Below are 25,111 nucleotides of genomic sequence, written 5' to 3'. Positions count from 1 at the left end.
AGCTATTCTATGGAGAGCAGGTAGCAGAGTAATTCATATATACTTCAAACTACAATAAAAAAACATATTCACTATCTACCAGGTATCTTCTACGTACAATATATTGTTACTAGCCTATCCATATCTGAATTAAGTAGTTGTCTTGGGCTAACACAGACTACTCTCATAAGCCCCTCTCCCCTAACACAGACAGAAGGGAAAGTAACACAAAAAACCCCTCCTGAATTATCCAGAAAACATGCAACAAAATGCAGAAGCAGCAGCAGAAACCAGCAATAAAGTGGTTGCCCCAATCCAAGCATGCAGCAGCCCACCCAGAGGAGAAGACCAACATGCCAAAACTGGAAACAACAGCAGCTGGAACATGAAGCCTTTCACATTACAATTTGAACTTCAACAGTGATAACTTGCTCCAGCCAGCAAACTTGTTTTGAAGCTGCATGGTATTGAATATCAGCAGCAAATTCAACTCAACCTATGACTCTGTGCTTGAATTATAACACAAATTAAAGATCTTTGACACAACCTTTTTAAATCTTGCCAAATATTCTTCAGAGAAATAATTTTTTACATCAATGGGAAAATAATTTTCTAGTTCACATATGTAACCTAAATTTTTGCATTATAATGCATTTCATACCAAACTCTTAAAATATTTATGTAACATTTTAAGGTATACTTATTATATATTCTGAAGACTAAAATACATAATAGTTACAGTAAAAAACCCAATAATAATAATAATAATAATAATAATAATAATAATAATACCCAACCCAAAGCTGAATCAAACCAAAACCAACTAGTAAAATTAACATAAAGGAGCATTTACACCACTGCTGCAAATATTTCCTTTCACTACTAATAATACCTCATTAAAAAAAACTCTACAAACCAACCAACCAAAATCTGCCAGTTGTATGTCTAATTTCATATGACCTTAGTTAGGTTTGTTTCTGGGATGAAAACCACTTCTGTGTCTGCTTGACACTGTTTGCACAATGATGTCTCAGTTCAATTCTCCCACAGATAGCAGTGCTGGTTATGTTCTTTTGAATGAATCTTTGTTAGCTGACTGAGGAAAACTGAAGAAAAGGACTTACAGTAATACTAAGCTCTCAAAGCTCAGTTTGAAGAATTTGCTAAACACCAGTCTAATATTTTCAGATGCTAGCACAAGATCCTTTGAAAATATTGCATAAATAGAATGGTGTTGAGAGATGATAACGGGGAAACAAAGTTGAAAGAATGACAAGAAAAAAGAAAAAGAGATGTGAACTTTCTATCTTCTATTTGTTCTATTTATACAACAAATAGTTCTTCCTATTTTTAATAATAAATATTTTTAAGTACATCCTTGGTACTGCATGATGTTCCCTCTCTACTTCAGAACACTGAGGAAATAAATCAGAAAACTGAAATACTATACTCATCTAATTAGTTGTCATGTTCAATTAGAATTTCATTAAATTATTTAAAAAATATTTTTACCTTACATATGAAGTGTCTTGTCTTTATGTCAAATCTTGTAAACACATATGCAATAGCAGAAAATGTTATCTGAAAAAAAACAGTCTTATTGATTAAATGGGGAAAAAAAATCAATATAGAGATGTAAAAAATGGTCCATTTTCTTAGAAAGCATGTGATTTTGAAATCATATTCTGTTGAGGAAGGAAAGGTGAGCTAACTGACTTGTTAAAAAATACATGGTACAAGCTTGTCTCCTGAAATCAATGTCTTGAGCTGGTCACTCAAGCATTTGGAGCAGTCTTTGTGGTTTCACTTAATTTTGCCTACAAGAATTATTGTTTGGACAATGCAGTCCCACTGACCTTGAATTGAGAGTAGGAATAGGAATAAGATTCTTGCTTCCAATAGCATTTTAATATTTCAGATAATCCTGCATCATGTCTACCTCCCATTCAGCGTGAGTATTGCAAATTTAATAACTACTTCATAGTTAAAAATATTAAATCAAGATATTCAGTGAATCATTTTTCACCCATTTTAATTTAAGATGGAGAGTTAAATCCTCCATATTTTAAAAATGCCAGTCCATACATGTCTGTCATACTTCTTAAAAGAAAGATGTACACAACAGTAATGATGGATTCAAGTTATTAAAATCAAATGCTTTAGTTTAATGCAGCTAAGTATTATCATAATACCATTTGGTTCGTATTCCCTCTAGATGTTGTCATTCAGGACTTATGATCTGTCCTTTCCTTATTTTTTTTGTTGTTTTTTTTTTTTTTTGTTTGTTTGTTTGGTTGGGGTTTTTTTTCCAAATGTTAATGGAGTTTGAAAACAAATCAAACCACTGAAATAACTCTAATGTGACACTGCTTTTAAGCTAAGAATTCTGTATGCGGTAAGCTGTTTAACACATTGACAATATTGCTTGATGTGTCCTTTCACTAGCAGAATAAAAGTTGTGTGAGTATCTTCCAGTATCTCCAAAACCCCCTATTCTTTGAAGGATATCACAGAATCATTCAGGTTGGAAAAGACTCTCAGGATCCCCAAGTCCAACCTAGAACTCTACAAGGTTCACCCCTAAATCGTATTCCCAAGCACCACATCCAAACAACCTTTAAATACACCCAGATATAATAATATGAATGATATTATTATTTGTGGTAGTAGTAGTAGTAGTGCTAGTAGTAGCAGTAATAGTAGTAGTAGTGTTCCTGTTGCTATTATTACTATTACTATTCATTCCAAAGCTCTGCTGTTTCATTTTATTTGTTTCTTCTCTCCGATGCTTATTCACAATAATTTGGGGCTATCTCACAACATGGAAATTCAAGAAAAGGCTCAAAGATAAGCTGAAAATGGTATAACTGTATGATAAATTAGTGTCTGTGAATACATGCCAGTTATCCAAGAATTGAAAAGAAACATGAATTTTAATTTCCCTATTTATAGTAAGCAAACTAGTCCTACTTCCATTGCCAAAATTCTAAGAAATCTCATCCCCAAATGTCACGCTTATCAATAAAGAGCTTGTCATTTTTTTTTAATATTGTGGTTTGCTGTATAGTGTAAAACAAATGTACAGTCTCCATGGAAACTAGACATTTTCCCAATTATATACAAGAGTTTTAGCTTCTTAAAAAAAAAAAAAAAAGCTGTGATTTGAATTTCATATTTTTGTACTGAGAATCAGTACTTAACTTTCTGATATCACGGTTCATAAACCACACTTACATACCTTACTGTCTATGCTCAATCTATTTGCTCTAATAGAAAGGAAAGTTGTTCACTGAGGTAAGTTCATATAAAATGTATTTTACTGCTAAAAATATCAATTTAACCAGAAGTATAGACAGCATTGTGATGCAGAATATGGCATGCAAATTAATTCAAGGGCATTAGGAAAATGAAACAAAATCTACTTCTCTATCTTAATTGTAGCTACTGCTGGATTTCAGAGCTGAACGATTAATGATCATTACACCATTTGAAAATATCAGTGGGAGAGTGTCAAAAAAGATGAGTCTTCCATGTTTACAAGAGTTTTTGCCTGTGGCATACTGTGTGCCTTTGTGAATCACTTATCTTCTAACTTAAAACTGTCATGGTATGAAGTATTGCAACTGTGATTCTGCATGACAGAATAATAAAACACTGAAAAAAGTCCATGTTTCAATGACCTTTCCACAGAATTTTGGACTTGAGACCCTGAAAATCTGCACATGAAATAGTTTTTCTTTTTTTTTCCTCCATCAAAAACTAATCAAGGACAATGAGTTCCCCTCTACACCCTGAATATACTATTCCATTATTGGTAGGTTTTTTTTTTTTTCTGTATCAACCTGGTTTTACTTTTGTTAAAACTGTAATCTGTTAAAAGGTCTCATGTACTGTATTGCATACCAAAACAGTTCCATTCAGCAAATACCAAAACGTTATTTCCAACAGTGAAATCTGAAGGCAGGATGGAAAAGTTTTGAAGAAAGGAAGGAAGGTTTTAAAGGAAAATCTTATGTCAGGAGGACTGCTGGAGTACCCCTTCATTCTTCAGAAGGTTTGCTTTGACTCTGTTGTTGTGAGAAATCTTTGAGAAATCTGTATGTCATGATGCAAATTAACAAGTGGATTCAAGATGAAAACTGGTGTCTTCATCCACAAAGGCCAGCATTTTTGGGGCACCATCTTGCCAGAGAGTGATCCCTACACAATCAATATCAAGCACGTTTCTTAATGCATTATCTTCTATCAGGACCAAACACAAAACTTACATGTAACAATTTCCTAAAATTGATCTTATGGAGCTCAGTATTAAAAATGGATTGCTATCCTTCTGTGCAACTGTACTGGAACATATTGTGAAGAGACAGAGAAGAAAGCTGTCAGCTAAAACACAATCTTTACACAAATATTTAAAACTTCAGACCAAGACAAAAAAATTATCTGGAGTGTAAAAAACATAGGTTAAATTCTTTGTCAAATATACTTTGACTTTCTTAATGGTTGTTCCTGGAAACATTTTAGTAATGACAGATGAGAGAAGAAGTGTGAGTCAGGAAAAAAAAATTAATAAGTTATCAAAAACATATATGAATTTATAATTCAAACAAAGATTTATATACTTTCTCTAGGTGTAGGAGTGTCATTGAAAAAAGGAAGCTAAAAGGAAATAATTTTTGGCCTGCTCAAAGTGTCATGTCATCCTTATTTTTCATTGGCTACTGCCAGGTATATTTTCTAATCTTTCAACACATAAATATTTATATTGTTTATATTCACAGAAGTGTGTTAAGCATTTCCATGATATATTTCACAGGTAGCTCAAGAGAAATTACTGATATTCTATCATAATCATATCCTCAATACATCATTGAATTCTTGTATGCCAGGCTTCAGTCTATTTAAACCATGATTTTCCTTCTTTGTATCAGCATTTTTTTTTAGTAGGCACTGTGAAAGGATTAGACTGCTCTTAGGATTAGTGTGCAAAGAAAATCAGTATGAATAACATAGGACTTTTCCCCACATTCATGTCTTCTTTGGGGGAATTCCATCTTTATTTCCAGAAATCACAAAATTACATTTTCATCCACAATTTCAAAGATACAAAGTACAGAGCCTTAATATTTTAAATCTTTTATTGTAGTAATTTTAACTCTTTACATGTTGACAGATGTATCATAAAGTATCAGACCTGATGGAAACGGGAGGATATAATCTTCTAGTTTCTCTAAAACAAATTAGCTAGATCAAAAGCATGTGCTTGTAAAAGCTAGAAATAAATCAAGACTTCCGCAAATGTGTACAATTCTAGATGAATATTCTAGATGAATAAGTAGAGATTCCCCTGGTGTAGGAAATGATACTTTTAAAAATCTATTTTGTAGTATTCTATGCACCTCTATACACCTCCACCTGTACATAAGATCAAATTAATTGAATATTAAAAATATTCAGTCATCATGAGTACAGCAGATGGATACACAGCAGTTCAAATATTAAGGACAGTTTGGATAAAATGTTTACAGAATTAACATGAAGGTTAATGAATACCCAGCCCTGCTAACTGACAAACTGAAACATGAGCAGCGGGTCAGGATAAAATCTTACTTATCCAAGTATAAATCTGAGGCACAAATATTTAAAGAATTATATTCAGTATGCGGCATACCGTTTACAAAGGATTCAAAGTGAACAAACTGTCAGCTGTCACCATAGGCATTGTTTAATAAAGTGAGATAAATTAATTCATAATCCCAAAGAAATAAAACTACACTGTAAAAGTCATGTCTTCTTGTGGGAGAGAAAACATCTTTAAAACATTCATCTAGTCATCAGAACAAAAGTTCAGATGGGTGTGGAGTTTTGATAGAAGAACTGAGAATCTACAAAAACCAAAATGCTGCTGCTCTAATTTCATTCATTAGGAAGGATTATACTATTGCCTCATGATGTAGAGAAGCCAAGGACTAAGATAGCAATATCAGTCAACATTTAAGAGAGATGTTTCTTTCCCTGCCTACATGGAATTACTGAAGCTATGCTACAGTTTTGAGAAACTAGGCATGTGATCTTGGGTGGAAAGAAACTTTAACTGGTACCACAAATATATTTGGCTAGCATCACAGCAGTATGCTAAATTACACATTGATTGTCACCATGAGACAAAAATAAATGAGCAACAGTACTTTTGAAAGATAATGGTAAATACAAGCATTTTGAGCAAACAGTGCACTATAAAAATGATAAAAAATTATAAACAAAATATCAGTTAAAACAACTATTATTTTAATTAAAAAGCAATCATACAAGTCAGCCAGAATTTTTGAAAGTATCCAGGCAACAAAAATATATGAAAGAGATCAGATCTACTTACCAAATTCCTTAGGAACAGTGATAGAATAAACGCAGTTGTGACCAACACTGTAGTTCTTGGGGTAGTTTGGTGATAATACAGTGCCTTCAGAGCCAGTTGACCGACTTCCACAGGGTGCTAAAAAGTAAATATAATGAGTTTTTAAGAATATAATCTAAGAAGAAACAGAAAAAAGTGATTTGTTATGTGTTGATATATGTTTCTAAAGTAAATTTTATTACACCTCTAGACTGGATTAAATCTGTGTAACCTGTGAAGTACTGAGTTTGCACAACTTTCTCATATACTAAAGGAGAATTAATTGGACTCTGAAGTTTTCTAGATCAGTTATTGCTTTTGTTTGCCATTTATGAACCATTTTAATAAAATAATAATGTGCTTTATACACAGTAAGCTATAATTCACAGCATACAAGACGATTATTCATTTCTATGATGCTTTGTCCTCTGATAAACCCATAGATTATGCAGCCCTTCTCTACACTAGTAAATTCTTGCTCATGCCAATAGATTCATAATTCAAAACAACATATATTACAACTGAAATAAGAAAGTCAGGATTCCTTGAATAAACATTTATTTCTCAATTATTTATAATACTATATATAGGAAGTTCTGAGCAAACACTTCATCAGCATGTTTATTCTACCATTAACAGCTATAACACTTGATAAAATGGCAGATAAATAAGAATGCTATTTACTACAACAATTCATTTTTATAAGGTTAACAATATAAGTAAACATTTGGCATTATTCAAAATTGTCAAGCAAGAAATGGTGGTTTTTTCTTATTTTTCTTCATCATTTATATGAAACAGTCCAAAGTGTTAATGATTTCCTATGTCTGCTACCTGCTTCTAATACATACTTTACAACTGAGTAATTTAATCTATTGTCAAGATTATGGTATCTGTTTAAAATAATTCTTCTAGCTTTGGACTATAAAACATTTTTACTGAGTTTAATCTTGATGACTATTTAACAAATTTGTTGCCTCTGTTAAATATTTATTTCTAAAAGAAATACTACACAATGTTTACACACCAAAAAAAAAAATAATCAGGCTTTTATCATATGATCTTCAGTTTGAAGCTGTCAAGCCTCAACCTGTCACTTCCCTGTCAAAAGTCCCTCTCCAAGATGGTGGAATGAACAGAATATTCTGGAAATATGAGCTCAGCAAAGCTCTCTAGTCAAAGGCATGTGGTTGGGTGGAGAAAGAGCGAACCAAAGAGGGGCTTTCCTCCACCTCCTGTTGAGGCTGCTGTTGAGGGGTCAGACCCTGCAGCGTGCCTGCTCTTGCTCAGAGGGATTGCAGCCACCCAGGGAACCACATCTTTCGCCCCATACCTGTATCTGACAGAGCTGCTCATGCCATGACCAGCACCGAACCCAACCTCAACATTGAACTGCTGGAGTGGGTCCAGAGGACAGCCAAGAGGAGGACTGGAGCACCTCCCCTGTGGGGACTGGCTGAGAGATTCGGGTCTGTTCAGCCTGGAGAAGAGAAGGCTCCAGGGAGACCGTATGGTGGCCTTCCAGGGGGCCTATAAGAAAGCCAGGAAGGGAGTTTTTACACAGGCTTGTAGTGATTGGACAAGAGACAATGGATTGAATCTTGAAAAGGGTAGATTTAGGTTAGGTATTAGGAAGCAATTCTTTACACTGAGGATAGTGAGACACTGGAACAGTTTGCCTAGGGATGTCATGAATGACCCTTCCTGGAGATGTTCAAGGCAAGGTTGGATGACACCTTGAGAAATCCGGTCTAGTGGAAGGTGTCACTTCCCATGGCAGAGGGTTTGGATCTAGATGATCTTTAAGGTCCCTTCCAAAGTAAACTATTCTATGAATCTACAAATCTTAATTTCTCCTTTTCCCAGGTTTCTATATTTAACATTGAGCTTGGACTGGGAGCGGTTGTGGTGAGAGAGGTTGAATTTTGGGTGTCTGAGGAGTACAAAAATTGGACAAAATAATTCCCTCAGTTCAACCTGTATCAGAACCTTCCAGAGAAGGTTTTTCTTGTTCAAATGGAACCAGCGGTGATTTTCTCTTAGCTTAGAGCGAAACTTAGGGAAAAAAAAATCCTTCGAAGTGACCAATGCTCCCTTCAGGCAGCAGGAGGGGGTTAGATTAGGGGACCCAGAGCTGCGTGCTGCAAACCTGCACCTTCAGGTGCTTCATGCTACCACCACTGTGCCTTGAGGAGGGAGGGGAAGAGGCTGAGATGGGCTGAGAGTCAGCAGAGAGAAGCACAAGGCCCAGCCAGCTTGGGCCTTTGCAACCCTGGGGAGTTGCAAAAGTAAAGCTAAAAAGAAAAAATATCAAAGTTTATGTAGCTTAAACTATTTCTCCTTCTTTCTAACATACCCTTCACTAAACTATGCTTTTAAAAAATTGGCAGCAGATTTAGTTCAACAGAAGATGAAGTACCTGGTTTTATGGTGCAGTCTATTTAACTAATCCCTTAAATACCTTGGAAATTTGGATTCTCTGGCAGTCGATTTTAATGAGGTCATTGTAATTAACTGCTATTCTTCATTTCTGATGCTTTATTTACCATTATATTACATGAGTACTTCTTAAATGAAAGCTTAGAATAATTGCACACATCATTTATTATTCAATGGATATTGTAAAACCATATAATGAATTCCAAATGTATATGCAAAAGGTCAGACACTCAAAGTAATACTTGGTGTGGGTATATGCATGTGGCTGTATTTATTTTTGTTTTCTGAACTTTCTAGAATTATTAACCTTTATAAATCATTCCAATAGCATTTTCAAAATTTCTCTGATATTAAGAGAACAACTGTAGAAAAAGTTGAGATTTAGCTTAATCACATTTGCCAAAAACTGTGGGGTTTTCAGCAAAATACATGCTATCTGCAGTCACATGGAAAGATTTTATTTTTGTTCCCTATTCTCAAAAGCACTTATGTATTCTACACTAAACAGTCAGTGGTCTGTCGTAGGAAAAATAATCCCAGAATCTCCAAGAAATATATACTGATAATCAAGTCTCTACTTAATTATGAAAAATGCAGTAGCTGAATGTTAACTTTTCTCTTTTTGTTTTTTTACTTGATAATTTTGGTGTACAATGGTCTGCTTTCCACGGAGGAGGAGTAAGTGTGTTCATATAGAAAAATGAGTGTGGTGTGAGGATTGTAGTTTAAGGTATACTGGGACCAAGATACCTACTCTTTTACTTTCTCAGGAATCTTCCAAGAGCTAAATTTTTACACATACACACAAAAAATAACCCTACAGTTGTTCCAAAATAGTGTTTGTTGTATGCTTTAATCTCAAGTGGCATTGCTTCCCCAGAGTTTATTCAGTATCTCACTTTATCTGGTATGTCCTACGTTGCAGCTCTAAGTCATGCTCTGCTGAGCATGCAAGCACAGTAAATCCTGTTCATGCAGTCTGGATGCAAATGGGAAAATATACCATCCTAACAAGCTCTTTGAATCCCCTTTCGTGACCTTTAAAGAAAACAATCTTTCTCCACAAACTGCTTTGGGAGGAATGTTCAAAATGGTACAACAACGGGCATATGTTTGTAAAATATGGGCAGTGGGTAGCTTTGGAACAAAAATCTCATATTGAGGAGGTATTTCAGTCACAATAAAATAAAATCCTTATTTTCTCCAAATATCCTTCAAATGCCTTTTCAAATCTAGTTAATAAGAACTAAATTTTCATAGTACATACCATCTGAGTAATATTTCACATATTTGAAACACGTTCCTAATTGATTTAAATTCTGCCTTGGAAGTGCTGAGTTTGTGGCCTGTGTGATTCTATAAAACAGGTTATTGTGAGCAAAAAGTAAATGATAAATGCTTTTTAAGTAGCCAACATATGCCAACTTTAAGTAGAGCATGCTGCTTAAGTGGTTAGATGAACATTACTTTGGAATTATAAAAAATACAGTCTGATTCACAATAACATTCGGCTTCGTTAGCTGCAAGAATGCTCAGTGCCTTCTGCAACTGTCTCTTTCATTACACGTTTTCAAACCTTGAAATAGATTAAACAGTGGCCCTTCATCCTGTGACTTCAAATTTACTCACCTTTTTATCATCACTGGATCAAAACAAAACAACTGATGCCCTTGAAGTACATAAAATAAGAAGAATTTCCAAACACACCCTCACCTGCATGACAGCCTTAATTTTGTAACTTGTCACTGTTTGGGTTTTGAGCCTTAAATTTCCTCTTTTTTCTTTTTTTTAAACAGAAATATCACATCAGTTTATTGCTTATAATGGCTTAATACTTTTCCATACATAAAATAATTATTAACACTTTAAACTACATGCATGTTATACTGCACTCTCTCATAATTAATATATTTTTTGTTAAAGGATAAATTTTCTCTGTGCACACACTTCATTTTACCTCTCATGTCATTTCTTTCTCCAAAACGTGAAATACAAATGTATGCATTTAACAGAGTAACTGGTGACGTTGCACAGCATGATAAACACAGTCACTCCAGGGACCTATGGCTTCTTTTATTTTACTTTTTTTTAATATATTTTTTTTTAACCAATACTGGTTTTACACATTTTATAAATAAAGATTTAAGGGAACTATGGAGTAGTTTTAAAATATAAGCATCAGTCTTGTCTTCTTGTTTTATAGTGTAAACGTCATGAAGTTGAATTCTTTGTCTACCCAAAGAGGTTGTGGAAACGTGGCAGTGCCTGTTAAAAGGCAAAATATGAGAAAAGTCACAATTACAGTCTGTACAAATGAGCAACCTGATCCATTGGAAGGTGTCCCTGACCACGGCATAGGGTTTGGAACTAGGTGATCTTTAAGGTCCCTTCCAACCTAAATCCTTCTATGATTCTATGTTTTTATCACCTTTAATTTCCTTTTAAACAAAAGGCAACATTACATAGGAATATTCTGAATAGTGATGATTTCCTTTAAAAAAAAATAAAAGTGAATTAGTCATTGGCAATTCATTACAATATTTGGGATTGTTAGATAAATCTTTCATATGGAGAGATTTTGTTGCCTGGACTCAAATCTTTTGAAGGATAAAACAACAGACTGTAACAAAATGTAACAATATTTTTGAGTTATCAATAAATTGTTTCTTCTGCTATGAACAACGTTTTGACTCTCAGTCTAAACATGATTTTCCACTATAGGACTTTTGGATATTCTTTGCTACCAAAAATTTAATATTAACTATACTTGGTGAAGCAAAGAGTAATCATTAATCATAATTTCTGTCATAGTAATATTGCATCTGTGTGCTTCAATTACATCCTGTTCTTAACATCCACCATGAAATGCCAAATAATATAGCATATTAGTCTGCAGAAACTTTGCATGTGTTCAAAAAAAGAATGAAGCCAATGATTTGGTTCACTTCCACACTTATTAGAGAGGCTCAATGTCATATTTAATAATTATTTCAACCAAATGCAAGTCCTGCCTAATGCACATAGGACTAGGTCATAAAAAATATTTGGTGCATAAAGGTAAATTGCAAAACCAGGAGCTTTATACACTAAATATATTTTTGAAAACTAATCCACTATGATCCTTAAAGCTTTTGCTCAGCTTTTATCCAAAATCATCAATTATTGACCTTCAGGGTCTGTAGGCACCAGGTTTGTACATTCCCAGGAAAGCAGGTTTTTTGACAAACTGAACAATTCATCAGCCAGTTCATGATGTGTTCCTCAAAAAAGATTGCTGTCAATTGCCTATGGTGTTTGAAGTACCAGACTTTTTCAGAGGATGCTTAAAGCTATCCCAAATAGTTGTCCTTCCAACACAATGTATCCATAGTCTTCATTTTCTTTTTAATTCTGAACTGGAAATGCTTTTCCCCCATAATGTTATCTAAAAGGCTAGACTTTAGAACAAGTGAAACCTGTAAGTCTTCTCTAAGTGTGGACCATTCAAACTTATCTTTCAGTACTACATCTTAAGTTATGTCAAATTAGTCAGAGTGAGTATAGAGATGCTGTTCTACTGAGATTCTACTATTCAGTGAAAATATCCATATTTATTGCAACAAAAAGTTTTTTACTTAATAGGGCCTGACTTTGGACTACATTATCATTTTCACCCTTACGCTATTCATCTTATTTATCTGGTCATTTTCTTCATGGGCACGTGAAGATTCTGACACAAATTTTCTTAGAAGAGAAAAAGCTTTTCTATGTTGGTTGACTTGGCTTACAAATACAATTTTATACGTTGTATAAGCATGTTCTCAAAACCAAGAGAGCCATCTGTAGTGCTGAAACTTCTCCCTTCCTCTTCTATGCCTTACTTAGCTCCAAATATGACCAAAATGAGAACGCTAATTTGTAGCATTTTTCTTTGGCACATTCTGAGATGCCTCACTCTTCCTATAAAACTATAAGGCTATGCCTCTGAAGCCTGTAATGAACATAGCCTATGTTCAACCTGTGGTGGTTTTGGAGGCTATTGAAAGTATTAAAGGTCTTCAAATGCTTATAATAATGGCTATTCTTTATAGCTGGCAATTTTTTTTTTCTGTTTTGCTCTTGGTTCACCGTCTACTTTGCAAGATAAATTTAAGTACACAGCAAAGAAAATCCATATCCTATTTAAGTTAAATATATTCAAATTAGACATGCATTTCACAGATTTTTTTTTATATCCTGATCATTAATATTAATTGAAATTAACATGATAATGAAGAGATTTTATTTTAACTTAACATTTTTATGCTGTTTGTTATTATGCTGTTGGATACACAGGAGAAGCTTTTGTGATTAATCTTATTAAAGTGAAAAGTTGTTTTTTTTGTTTTATGAAGTGACAGTTGCTGGTAAGAATTAACATGAAATCAGTAAAATCAAAATTGAGTCTTTGTTTCAACTCTAAATAGGAAAATGCCTACACTTGAAGTAGTCAATGGTAACAGAAATCAAGTCAGGTAATTCTTAAACTAAGTGAAGCTCCTCACATGCACAGAAGTTTAAATAACTAAATATTTGGTCCATTTCAGGTAAATAATGTATTATTGTTTATATAAAATAATTTACTGTTTTAAAACACAGTAAATTTGTCCTGAGTATATTTAATGTTCTATGTAAGTAGATTTATATCATAGATATCTCTATACTCGTCTATAAATGTGTTAATTCAAGAATATAAGTCGACATTGAGGATGACATTATTATTAGCCTCTATTCATAATAGTAATTTGTAGTGCTGTTAAACCAAAGTTATTATAAACTTGAACCGATATTTATCTGGAGTTACTAAATATGTCATTAAAAAAAAAAATTAAAAACCTGTAACTGAAAAGGGCTTTGACCTAAAAGAGAAGGTGACTGGAACTGTGTTCTCTAATTTTGTATCTGTTTCTTCCATATAACAAAACAAGAATAAGATCATTATAATATATTAAAAAGTTCTCTTACCATGACAACTGGGCAGGGCTCTGTTCCATCCAGGTCTTCCATCATCTCCCATGATACATGTTAGCGTAGAATATCCTTGAAGAACATAACCTGCATCGCAGTAATATGTGACAGTTGACCCCAGTTTATAATCCGTTCCAAGTCTTGTTCCATTCATTATATTTCCAGGATCAAAACAAGACTCTCGAAGTTTTGCTATAGAGGAAACAAATGCAAACATAATTTTGAATAGTAGCTAAAACATTGCATATATTTTCTTGATACTGTCAAGGTCCCCTTTGGGCACCCTCTAGACACATAATATAGTTTTGTTTGGTTTTATGATCCATTCTACACTAAATATACTCTCTTCATTTTAAAGACTATACAAATTGCTGTATAATAAGCTCCATTACAGTAACTTTTTTCCACAGATCACTGTGACCAGTGATATAGTTACTAATCCCCAAACAAATATCTATATCTGTGAATATGATATATGAATTAATATGGTATATTTTCATACAGCTGCCTTATTTTGTTTTTTTGGTCCCCTAACTGGAGGACAAAGGATTTAAATATTCTTTGAATTTATCTTATTGTTGTGGTTGTTTATATATTTTTTATTTATTTACAGGTATATGTTTCAAAAACTTGAAATAAATTCAAACACATGCATATACTCTTATCTTTGCTTCCGTCTTCCTTCTATAATATGAATACCACTGTTTTTAACATCCAAGACATAACGCAGTGCACAAAAATAACCACTTGATACTTCTAATTAATAACATTATCATGCAGAGGGGTCAAAAATGTAGTAACCATTTGGGAAAAAAATTGCAAATCAAGAAGACAGAAAGTTCAGGATTTCTCCTTTATCATTTAAAGGTGGTGTGGAGATGAAGAGGGAAGATTAGTGGCGGCTTTCTAATGCATCAAAAGAAGTGGTTTTGTACCAGGCACATTTGCACTGTGGAACTTCCTGCTACAGGTAGGAAGTTTCCAAAACACTCTACAAGCTTTGAAACTCCTGGAAAGCTACTTAAGAGCTTCATATACAAAGACACCTTATCAGATTCTTGCAGCACCCATTTAACAGGGATAACAGGGAAACAGGGAGAAATTAATATATATTTGACTTTTCTATATTTTAGCTACATATCAACCATTAGTCACTACCAGAGACAAGCTAACATATTAAGTAGCTTGTTGGTTTGATCTTATTTTCATAGTGCAAAACCATAAAGTACATTTACATTTGAAGATGGAAACACAGAATATTTCTTTTGAAATTTCAACTTCACATCTTCCAAAAGAATGTGAGCACCTCCTTATGTGATTAATAATTTATTAGGATTTCCATGTCTAATCTGCAGAGCATGCTTCTGATTTGAGAAACAGTACAAAAACAAGTAATAGCTACATCACAGTTAATTACTAACAGCAAGTATTTGATATTCATAGTGATATATATTTAGGTAGTTGTAGTGTGGTTGTACTGCACCTGTCTCCTGTTCTGACTGCTGAGGATTCAAAATACAATGCAAATTTACAAAAAGAAAGGCTGAAACTTTCCTTCCACTCATTAAAAAATCAGGATAGACAATCAAAAGTTAAAAGATACAATTCACTAGAAAGTCTGTAAGATATCACACAGATATTAATAATTATATAAGCCAACCACGGTGTCACTTGAGAAGTCTGGCAGATCTTAAGGCAAACTGAAAATCCTTTAAAGTCCAAATTCTGAAATTATAAACAAAACAAAACACCTAACAAACCAACACAAATAAACAAAACAGCAAAACAATATCATTTAAGATTGCTATGAACATTTTGACAACAAACATATATTTGTACTGATACACAGCTGATACTGTGAGATCAGTATTCTTGAGCTTATAGTTTATGATAAGAAATTCATGTTTCATAATTCTAGCAGATCCTTGGATAAAGATTAGTATCACATGAGAAGCTAAAAAAAAAAAAAAAAAAGAAGAAGATAAAACAGTCTATTATGTCTGGTGCATAAATCAAAAAGAAACGACATGATCTGTCACAGCACAAATTTTCTCTAGGGAAAAACTGCAGCCCTGTAATTTTCTTTTCCCCAAAGACACAGTTGTGACAGACTTCTGAAGTTGCTGACTAAACAATAACAACGTCACTATTGAAGCACAATTTCTTAATAGCTGTTCTGAAAATTAAAGCCTGAAATATTTAGCACCTTCAAGTTACTTTTGAAAATTTGGAGTATTTGTCAAACGATATGTAAAGAAAGTGAGTATACTGTGCTACCGTATATGAAGAATGAAGCCAAATGAGGCAAAGAATTCATCATGTCTACCTGAGAACCACTAATAATTTACAAAACCAAAATGGTACTCCCAAGAGAATGGGGGAAAAGTCCTTCAGGATCAATATCATATTGCTTCAATTGAAGAATTCAAGAGGTTGACTTTTCCTGTAGCCTTTCCCCTTTCTTTCCCACAAATACTAGTATCAGTAAGCTGAAAACACAGAAGGGCATTTTCAAGTTTAGCAGAATACCAGAGAAAATAATTGTGTTACATTTTCAGTTGTATTATTATGAAGACATTTTTCTGTAGTTTTAAAATTGTTTTCTGTAATAATCAGATATGGACTGAAAATAATTGTTTCATTATACAGTTAAGATCTGAGTTGCAGTAACATTATATTCTTGGCTGTGCATACCATGTGTAAATTCTTTTTGCCCATAACAAAATTTTGCAGCAAGCTTCAAGTAAAACAGCAATTACATCTCTGCTAACCTTGGCATACCACTGGATCAATTAAGGCTTCTGAAATACAGGCTGGAAACAGGTAGTAATATGTGCTGCAGCATTCTTGAGTTCAATAAGGAAATCTCTGTTGTCTAATGTACGGTAATGATGCCAAAACTCTCTAGAAAGCTAGTATCTGAGTGCATGGAAAACAGCATCAAAAGCCAAGAGAAGCAGGTGTTTTGTCCAGAACTTGATGAGTTACTACTCCATCCCTAAGTCTCAAAGAAAACAAAGCCATAATAAGCTTCTTAGAAAGAATATTACAGACTTAACTATAGCAAACATTCCATAATTATTCTCCAGAGCACTTAGAAGAACTAATAAGCTGCTCCTCCATTATACAACAGAAATGAAGAGAAGGAGGAAGGAAAGAACAAAACTTAATTAGAAACAGGATTACAGACCAGACCTGAGACACAGTTGTGTCTGAGATTTGTATCTGAAAAATATGGCCTGACAATGAGGCACAACTTGAGTACTACTGCTACGCAAAATACACAATGTACACACAGGACACAACTGCAACTACTACAATTTTGTGTGGAAAAATGTCATCTAATCAGAACAATTTTGGTTAGAAGAGGTGTAGCACAAACCCCATGCAAAGCAGGGCTGATTTTAGATTGCTTAGGTCTTTGTCCAGTCTGGTTATGATTTCTTTAGTTAGTTGAAGAAAACCCAGTTCCCTCAGACTCTCTTTCTGTGCTATATGCTTCACTCTCCTAATCATCTTGGTTACTGTCCATTGGACTGGACTTCTGTATGTAAAATTTTTTCAGCATCAGTGAACTCTCAGAAGAATCAGAGAGAAGAATCACTTGCCTGGGTCTGCTGTTGCACTCTTGCTTCCAGTGTTCCACTTTCAGCCCAGAAGGCATTACCACAGGGATACAATTCTGGCTCGTGGTCAATTTGTATACAAGGCCCTCCAGATCCTTTACTGCAGAGCTTTACCCTATCCCATCAGCCCTCAGCCTTTACTGTTGCATGGGGTTATTCCATTGAAGATGCAGGTCTTTGCATTAGGCTTTGTGTCGTGCTTTCAGATGGGACAGAGTTATTTTCTTTCTAGTAGCTGTTAGAATGCTGTGGTTTGGATTTAGGACGAGATAATGTTGATAACTTTCACTTTGAAGCTGGCATGATGGCAGCATGGTATTGCATATCAGCAGCAGATTCAACTCAACCCATAACATTCCATTACAGATATTGTCCTCCATATCCTAAAGGCTCTAAGTGTTTGGCTTGCCTAACGGCAGCACAGATTTCTCATCTGTGGATAACCCGTGCACAAGTGTCATGGTCAAATCCACTCCTCAGTCATGGACCCGTCTGTATGTTCCATCTCTTCCTTGATGGGCTGAAGTATCAAGGGCCCACTGAGTTATAAATAAACCAATCCAGATCCACCTTTATTGCCAATCCAGATCCACCTTTATTGCCAATCCAGATCCACCTGGGCCACTTCAGTTTTAGCAGACTGATCCACCTGCTGGTTCATACTCCAAAATCTTTGCCTTCTGGTCAGTCCATGGTTACTTCCAAGACTTCTGGGCAACTAGGATTTCCTGTTTGAGCCTGTTCTGTGATTAGTGTGACCCACTTACTCCACAAAGTATCAGTTGCATAATGTGTAAAGGAGACCCTTACTTTGAACATCCACCCTAGTATCATCAGCCAGGGAGCCAGGAGGAACTGTACTTCACTACCAGCCACTCCCAATGTAACTTAAACCCCTTCATACATCATCAATATCTCTTTGTCAGCTGAAGTTATACTGAGCCTTGGATGTCCTGTATCCTTGATTCCAAAACTCTAGGAGTTAGCATCAAATCCAGACATGTGCTCTATACCAGAAGCTCCAAGTAGGACCATTCTTACCAGTTGCAATGTATACCACATTTTGTACATCTCTCTGGACTGGCCTGAGGGCTATTGCATGAATTATCTGCCTTTAAATTTGTTCAAAGGCTAATCAGGGCCCCATTTAAAATTGTTCTTCTTCAGAGTCACTTGATAAAGAGGGCTTACAATCAAACTGCAGTTTGGAATATCCACTCTCCAAAAATTCACAACATCTAAGAAAGCATATGTTTGGTTTTTAGAGGTGGTGGACGCACAGCTGCTATTTCGTTAATCACATCTATCAGGATCCAGAAAAGCCCATCTTTCCATTTTATTCCTGAAAATTGGATCTTCTGTGCAGGTCCCTTGACCTTATTTTGTTTTATAGCAAAACTGTTTTTCAGAAGGATTTGGACTATTTTCTTATTTTTCTTAAAAACACTTCTACTGTGTCATCCCAAGCAATGATGTCATCACTGTATTGCAGGTGTTCCAGAGCTCCACCCTCTTTCAGTGCAGTCTGGATCTGTCCATGGCAAATGATAAGGCTGTACTGGATGCCCCTCCAACTGCAAGCAAACTCTGGCCTGCTGTCTGCTGCCAATGGGAACAAGAAAAATGTAATGGCAGTATCACTTGTGACATACTACTTTGGCTGCCTTTGACTCCAGTTCGTATTGAAGTTCTGTCATGTTTGCCATTGTAACTCTCATCAGGGACATGACTTGGTTCAGGTCACAATAGTCTACCATCAGTCTCCACTCTCCACTACACTTGCTAACAGGCCATAAGCAACTGTTAAAAGGCAAGTAAGTCTTAGTGATTACTCCCCTTGGGAGTCTTGGTTGGTGCAATATTGCCATCTGTGCAACACCGTGGAAGTGATTGGCACCTGTTGCTCTTCAACTCTCAGCAACACCACCACAGAAGGGTCCTCTGAGACACCAGGCAAGGCAAACAGTTGTTTCATTTCCTCTGTCTTCAAGGCAGCTATCCTAAAGGCTCACTGGTATCCTTTTGGATCCTTGAAATACCCTATCCTGAGGAAGTCTATGCCAAGGATGCATGAAGCTTCAGATCCAGTCACAACTGTGTGTTTACACCATTCATTCCCTATTAGGCGCACTTTGCCTTCCAATAGAGAAATACAGATAGGTTCTGTCCCTTCATAGCTTGATGGCATTGGTATTCACTGTGCACTGGTGTCCACCAGATTCTTATGCTTCTGTGAGTCTGATGTGCCAAACACCAGATCCATACAGTCCAATAAACTGTGTAGTCTCCTTTCTCCACCTGATAGATAATATGTGTTATCATACTCGTGGACAAAACCAGAACTTTACCAGACAAAAAAAATATAAGAAAATAAACCAGATTAAAATTTACAATCAAGCACTGGACATTTTTAATAGAAAAGAAAAGTAATTTTATTTACCTTTGTACTCCAGATGGAATCCAGTAAAACTAACAGATCCATCACTTCGAAAAGCCAGATGCATGGTGTTTGAACTGCTTTCTATCCTCTCTGGCAGCTTGCTATCTTGAAAGCTCCCAATCAGTGGGCTATTACCATCTGGCCCATCGTAGATATAAAGAAAATCGTAATTTGGTTCTATACTGAAACTGTAGAGCAAAAAAAAGGAGAATTTTTAGATAGAATATGTTTTGTGCAACACTTTCGCTCATATTAGATTAAGTAAAAGTTTACTATCACTGCTTTCATAAAAGGGAAAAAACCCTCCACTGTCAGAATAATGATTTTTAGAAGCATTTTGTTCAAAAAATCCAGAAATACTAGCCTTATTTTTTTCTCTGCTTAGAAGCAGTACTTTGATGTAATGCAGTAAAAAAGAAAAGATAAAGGAAAAAGAACATTATTCCTAAAGCTCTAGAGAAATAAACAACATAGATTTACTGAAATCCTTGGCAGAAATGCTTTATGATATAATGCAGTCAGCTGCAAAGAACAGTGCACACAGCTTCCAGTTAGACTGCATAGTTTCAGACCACCAGGAGATGATCTTCCAGTAACTTCAAGAGCAAGAAGCATTTTGCCTATAATATATAGTATTGAAACCTCATCTTTTCTTCTGAACTTAAATTTAGTTAATTAAAATAATAATAATTTTAGTAAATGATGTAGCTACATTTAATTAACTAAGCTGATTAGTAAATTTTTAATTGTGGCAGAGAGTTAATAAAATTATTTATAAAATTGTCTCTGTACAAAAAAGTTTTAAAAAGCACTGTTAGTAAAAGAATCAAAATCTAACCACTAGAACTATTTTGTCTTCACTTGACACTATCTCCCAGTTAAAATAAATGTAGGCATTGAAGACATAATACAGATTCTTCAAGGAAAAACAACAGCTTCAATTTTTAAAGTATCAGTTTGCCTTGAATTTAAAAGGATTATCTGGAGTAGGTGCCACACAAAAGTGTATTTAACAATACTCAGTGGAGTATCCAGTACTTAGTTTAAACAGTCCGTGTGTCATTAGGGAGGCAAGTGTCAGTAAGTATGCAGTCTGACCACGAGTAAGATTGACAGGTTCTGCCAAAAAAAAATCATAGTAACCACTTAAGTTTTAAGAACAGCTTGGCAATATTGGGATCTATAAAGTGTTTGTATACTATACTGTAAAAAGTCACACTGTAACACATTGATTTTATTCTAAGATGAAGGAACCGATATATCTAAATGTACAATTAAAGAATAGAATATTCTTAAATATTTTGATCCCACGATATTTCACCAAACAAAAAGAAGTGCTACTGCACAGTATAAAGTTCCTTACCAACTTACAGCATTCTGAAATCACCAAATAAATCATGAAATTGTTATTATGCAAATATAATTGAGCAATTCGTTTTCTTGGAAGGAATTCTTCAAAACACACACTGTATCACCAAGCACCAAGAATGGACAACTATATGATCCGTATCACTAAACAAGACATTTTATCACTGATCAGAACAACCATAGAATAATAGAATGGTAGGGGTTGGAAGAGACCTCTGAAGATCACTGAGTTCAACCCCCGCTGCCAAAGCAGGTTCACCCAGGGCAGGTCACATAGGAATGCATCCTGGTGGGTCTTGAAATGAAACCATTATTATAGAACAACCAGCATAAGAAAGACTTAAAATAGATGTGGTATTACTAGCAAAATCTTTCATTTTTCTGTGACATCATGATATACCCCAGTGGGATGTTTATTTTTCACACATAATATACATATTAATTTACTGTATGGATTGCATATAAAGCAGACAGGAAAAGCTTCTCTGTGGATTCCATTAAGCTCAATTTATTCTTATGCTGTGATAATGGAAAATGCTATAATAATTCATTTTAATAACCAGAATAACAGGAAATATTTTGAAGTATCCTGAAATAATGCAGACTAACAAAACTAAATTTAAGGACTGACTACTTTTGAAACTTTGCTTAAATAGCAGGTGACTGTGTCATATAAAATATGATGAATAAGTAAGCTTCATCATTTAAGAAAATCTTCTGGGTTGGGGTTCAGTTCAGTGAGTTACTCCAGGATGCTTTCTCAGGAAGAGCATCTTGGTAAATAGAGCACCATCCAATTCCACACCAGATTGTGTAAACTGAGACTGCTTTGAAAAACAGAAGCAACGAGCTCCCAAGCTCCATCTCTGTATGCACTGAATAACACATTGGACATGACTGCCACCAGAACACCCAATTATTCATCACTTTGACAGTTAAGTATCCATACAGAGCTACATACAGTATACATATATCAGTATACACAAAGACCTACAAAGCTCTGAACCCATAATAAAAAGCCAATAATAAAGTTACAAACATAACTTTAAAAATAAGGAGCAAATAGCAGTTTACCTGATGAATGCCAATGATATAACATAATCATTATTAACAGTGATAGTCCAATCACAGTCTCTGCTGTGGGGATAAGGATGAGGGAAATTTGGTGAAAGTATAAAACCTGATGAGCCAGTCAAGTTTCCTCCACAGGGAGCTGTGAATAAAAATAAATTGGAATTGAGGAAAGAAGGTAAGAGAAAAAGAATCAAGCACCAGCAATCTGTTCTCTGGCATTTAATGCCCTCCAAAATTTAAACAAGAAACAAGTCAAGTATTTAGAAAGCTTTAATCAAAATTAAAAATGCATCCACACTTCTCCTTGAACAAATACTAATACTACTATGTGAAGGACTTGTTTCTGAACTCTCTGTCCTTTTATTTGCTTGCATAATATTATGTCAAGTCTTTTCTGAAAGATGCTCTGGTGCAGACATGAAAAATCTGAACTGGATAAGCTTTCCACTTTCTACCTCTTGTTAAAATAAAGTCTTAGGCTATGAAGTATGGTTTTTAGGTTATGAAATATGATTTACTTATGTTGATAATGCAACTAATATATTTTCACCAGACAACACTGATTAGGATCTCAGATCAAGATTGTAATAAAATAAATTAAATTTAAAAAAAAACATACTAGTAATTGCAGTTTTCAGACAAAGAAATAAAGAAAATATCTTGCAAGCACACACAGAATAGGGTGTGATTTTGAGGTTCCTAAATATTGTGTGTTTGTGGTCTAGAAATGTAAATACTTAATATGAAGAATGAAAGTACCACTATTCTCATGACATTTTATAGTTCAACATTCCTTGGTTGAGGTTTCATGGAAGAACAAGAAAATAAGAATGTTTTCTAAAGATCTTTTTTGAACGGGCCACCCAGAGAGGTTGTGGAGTCTCCTTCACTGGAGACATTCAAAACCCACCTGGATGAGTTCCTGTGTGACCTGCTCTAGGCAATCCTGCTCTGGCAGGGGGGGTTGGACTAGATGATTTTTTGAGGTCCCTTTCAACCCCTAACATTCTGTGACTCCATGATCTTACATATAGAATAATAGAACCAGTTGGGTTGAAGGGGACCTTTAAAGGTCACCTAGTCCAAATTAAGTTGGTCAAAGCCCTGTCCAACCTGACCTTGTATGTTTCCAGATATAGGACATCTACAGCCTCTCTGGGAAAACTTTCCAGTGTTTAAACATACTTACTGTAAAAAACAAACCAAAAAAACCAACACCAAATAAAAAACAAAACACAAAACAAAACAATTTAAGGTAAAGTTAACAGTGCCATTGACATTGACTTTCTTGCTATCTCTGTCACAGTTCATCAAGTTATAAACGATATGGACTTGAGAGGGAAATGATGAGATCTATTATACTAACAACTACAGAGGTAAGATTTTGATAATGTTCATCAGAACTTAACGCAGAATAAGTGCAGATGGGCAGTACTTGCATGCATTTGGTCTTCAGAGAGAGTTCTAGAGCAGTGTAGTTCATTACACCAGAATTTCAAAATTTTAGGAAACCATTCTGTATTTTTTTCTGCATACCTATACAGACTGGTGGGTTGGGTTGCCAGAAGTACCGATTTTCTACCTGAATGCAGGTTATTCTCTCATCTCCTTGCAATTCATAGCCAGGGTCACACTGAAAAATGACAGTGTCTCCAGGTTCTCTTCCATCCCCATTTCTAGTTCCGTTCATGGGGACACCAGGATCACGGCAAGCAGTAGCTACAGAGCCTGGCAGAGAAAGGGAAAAAATAAAAAAATTGAAAGTCAGATTTTCAATGCATTTTTGGTTCAGTACCTTTTTCTAATCAGGTAACTCTGTAAATCCAAAATATTCCTACTCACCCTTAAAACATTAAGAATTCATCCAACAACTGCTAGTTGTATACTATTACATTTTGTCACCTACTTTATTTATTAAAAGTATCTATTTTTTAATGTTTTGTTTGTTTGCATTTTGTTTGTCTTTTTTTTAATTTGGGGGGGTGGGGGAATAAGGAAATAGAAGATTTCATATGACCTAGAAAACTCAGCACATCTAACTTAATGGAAATTTTAATATGAATTACAGAAAAAAAATAATAACAACTGTCCAATAAGCCATGTTTGTACACATCTTCAGTTATTAAATGTATGTATGCTGTAACATTTAGTAGTGAATTTGGAAGTGAATTTCACTGATTACTCATATCTATATCCTTGCACATGACACATATGATATGCTAGGTTTTTCTAATAATATTAAAGACATCACCTACATAAAAAATGCACATTAATTCAGTTTGAGAGAATATATAACTACTGAGAGAATATACAACAACAAATAATGCATAAGTATAGATTATTACTAAGATGACACAAAATGACAACGACTACATGAGAAGTATGAGAGATTTGTAAGTATTTTTCCCTGGATTTAACGTATTACAAGCAGCTATTATGAACCAAAGTATATAAGTCTATGTGAAAACTAACCACATCAACGTTTATGTAAGCAAAAATTGTTTTCTACTTACATTGTAGAACTGTAACATGTTATATGCATTACAAATAAATAACAAATGTCAAGAGTTGCCTGTGGAACTAGTCCCACTGAGCTCAGTAATCTGTGTAACATAAACACAAAGTGGCAGTAGTAAGATTTAATTCAGATGCTCTCTTTCTGAGGAGCTAATACCAGCAGACAGAAATGTATTCAGATAAAATGTGCATGGCTTGTATATTTACTATGTTTATAAGGAAGAAATCTTGGTTTTTAAAAAAGGGTATTTCCCTAAAAATACAAGCATCTTCATTTTTAGGGCATAATAA

The 25,111-nt window shown here is 34.7% G+C and overlaps 1 protein-coding gene across 3 annotated transcripts in view; it reads right to left on the bottom strand.

Moving 5' to 3' along the window:
* The window catches only part of CSMD3 (CUB and Sushi multiple domains 3), a 383,091-nt gene that overhangs the window by 89,384 nt on the left and 268,596 nt on the right, over positions 1-25,111 (bottom strand). For all 3 annotated transcript variants that reach the window (XM_054385441.1, XM_054385442.1, XM_054385443.1), the window contains 5 exons: positions 23,840-24,031; positions 22,304-22,442; positions 19,862-20,049; positions 13,793-13,987; positions 6,353-6,469 (listed from right to left, as the gene is read on the bottom strand). In XM_054385441.1, coding sequence (XP_054241416.1) covers positions 6,353-6,469; positions 13,793-13,987; positions 19,862-20,049; positions 22,304-22,442; positions 23,840-24,031 — 831 coding nt within the window. The remainder of the gene's footprint in view (positions 1-6,352; positions 6,470-13,792; positions 13,988-19,861; positions 20,050-22,303; positions 22,443-23,839; positions 24,032-25,111) is intronic.

Source organism: Indicator indicator, chromosome 12 (assembly GCF_027791375.1).
Source record: "Indicator indicator isolate 239-I01 chromosome 12, UM_Iind_1.1, whole genome shotgun sequence".
NCBI classification, from domain to species: domain Eukaryota; kingdom Metazoa; phylum Chordata; class Aves; order Piciformes; family Indicatoridae; genus Indicator; species Indicator indicator.
The sequence above is the reverse complement of the archived record's forward strand: the minus strand, read 5'-3'. Positions and strand labels throughout refer to the sequence as shown.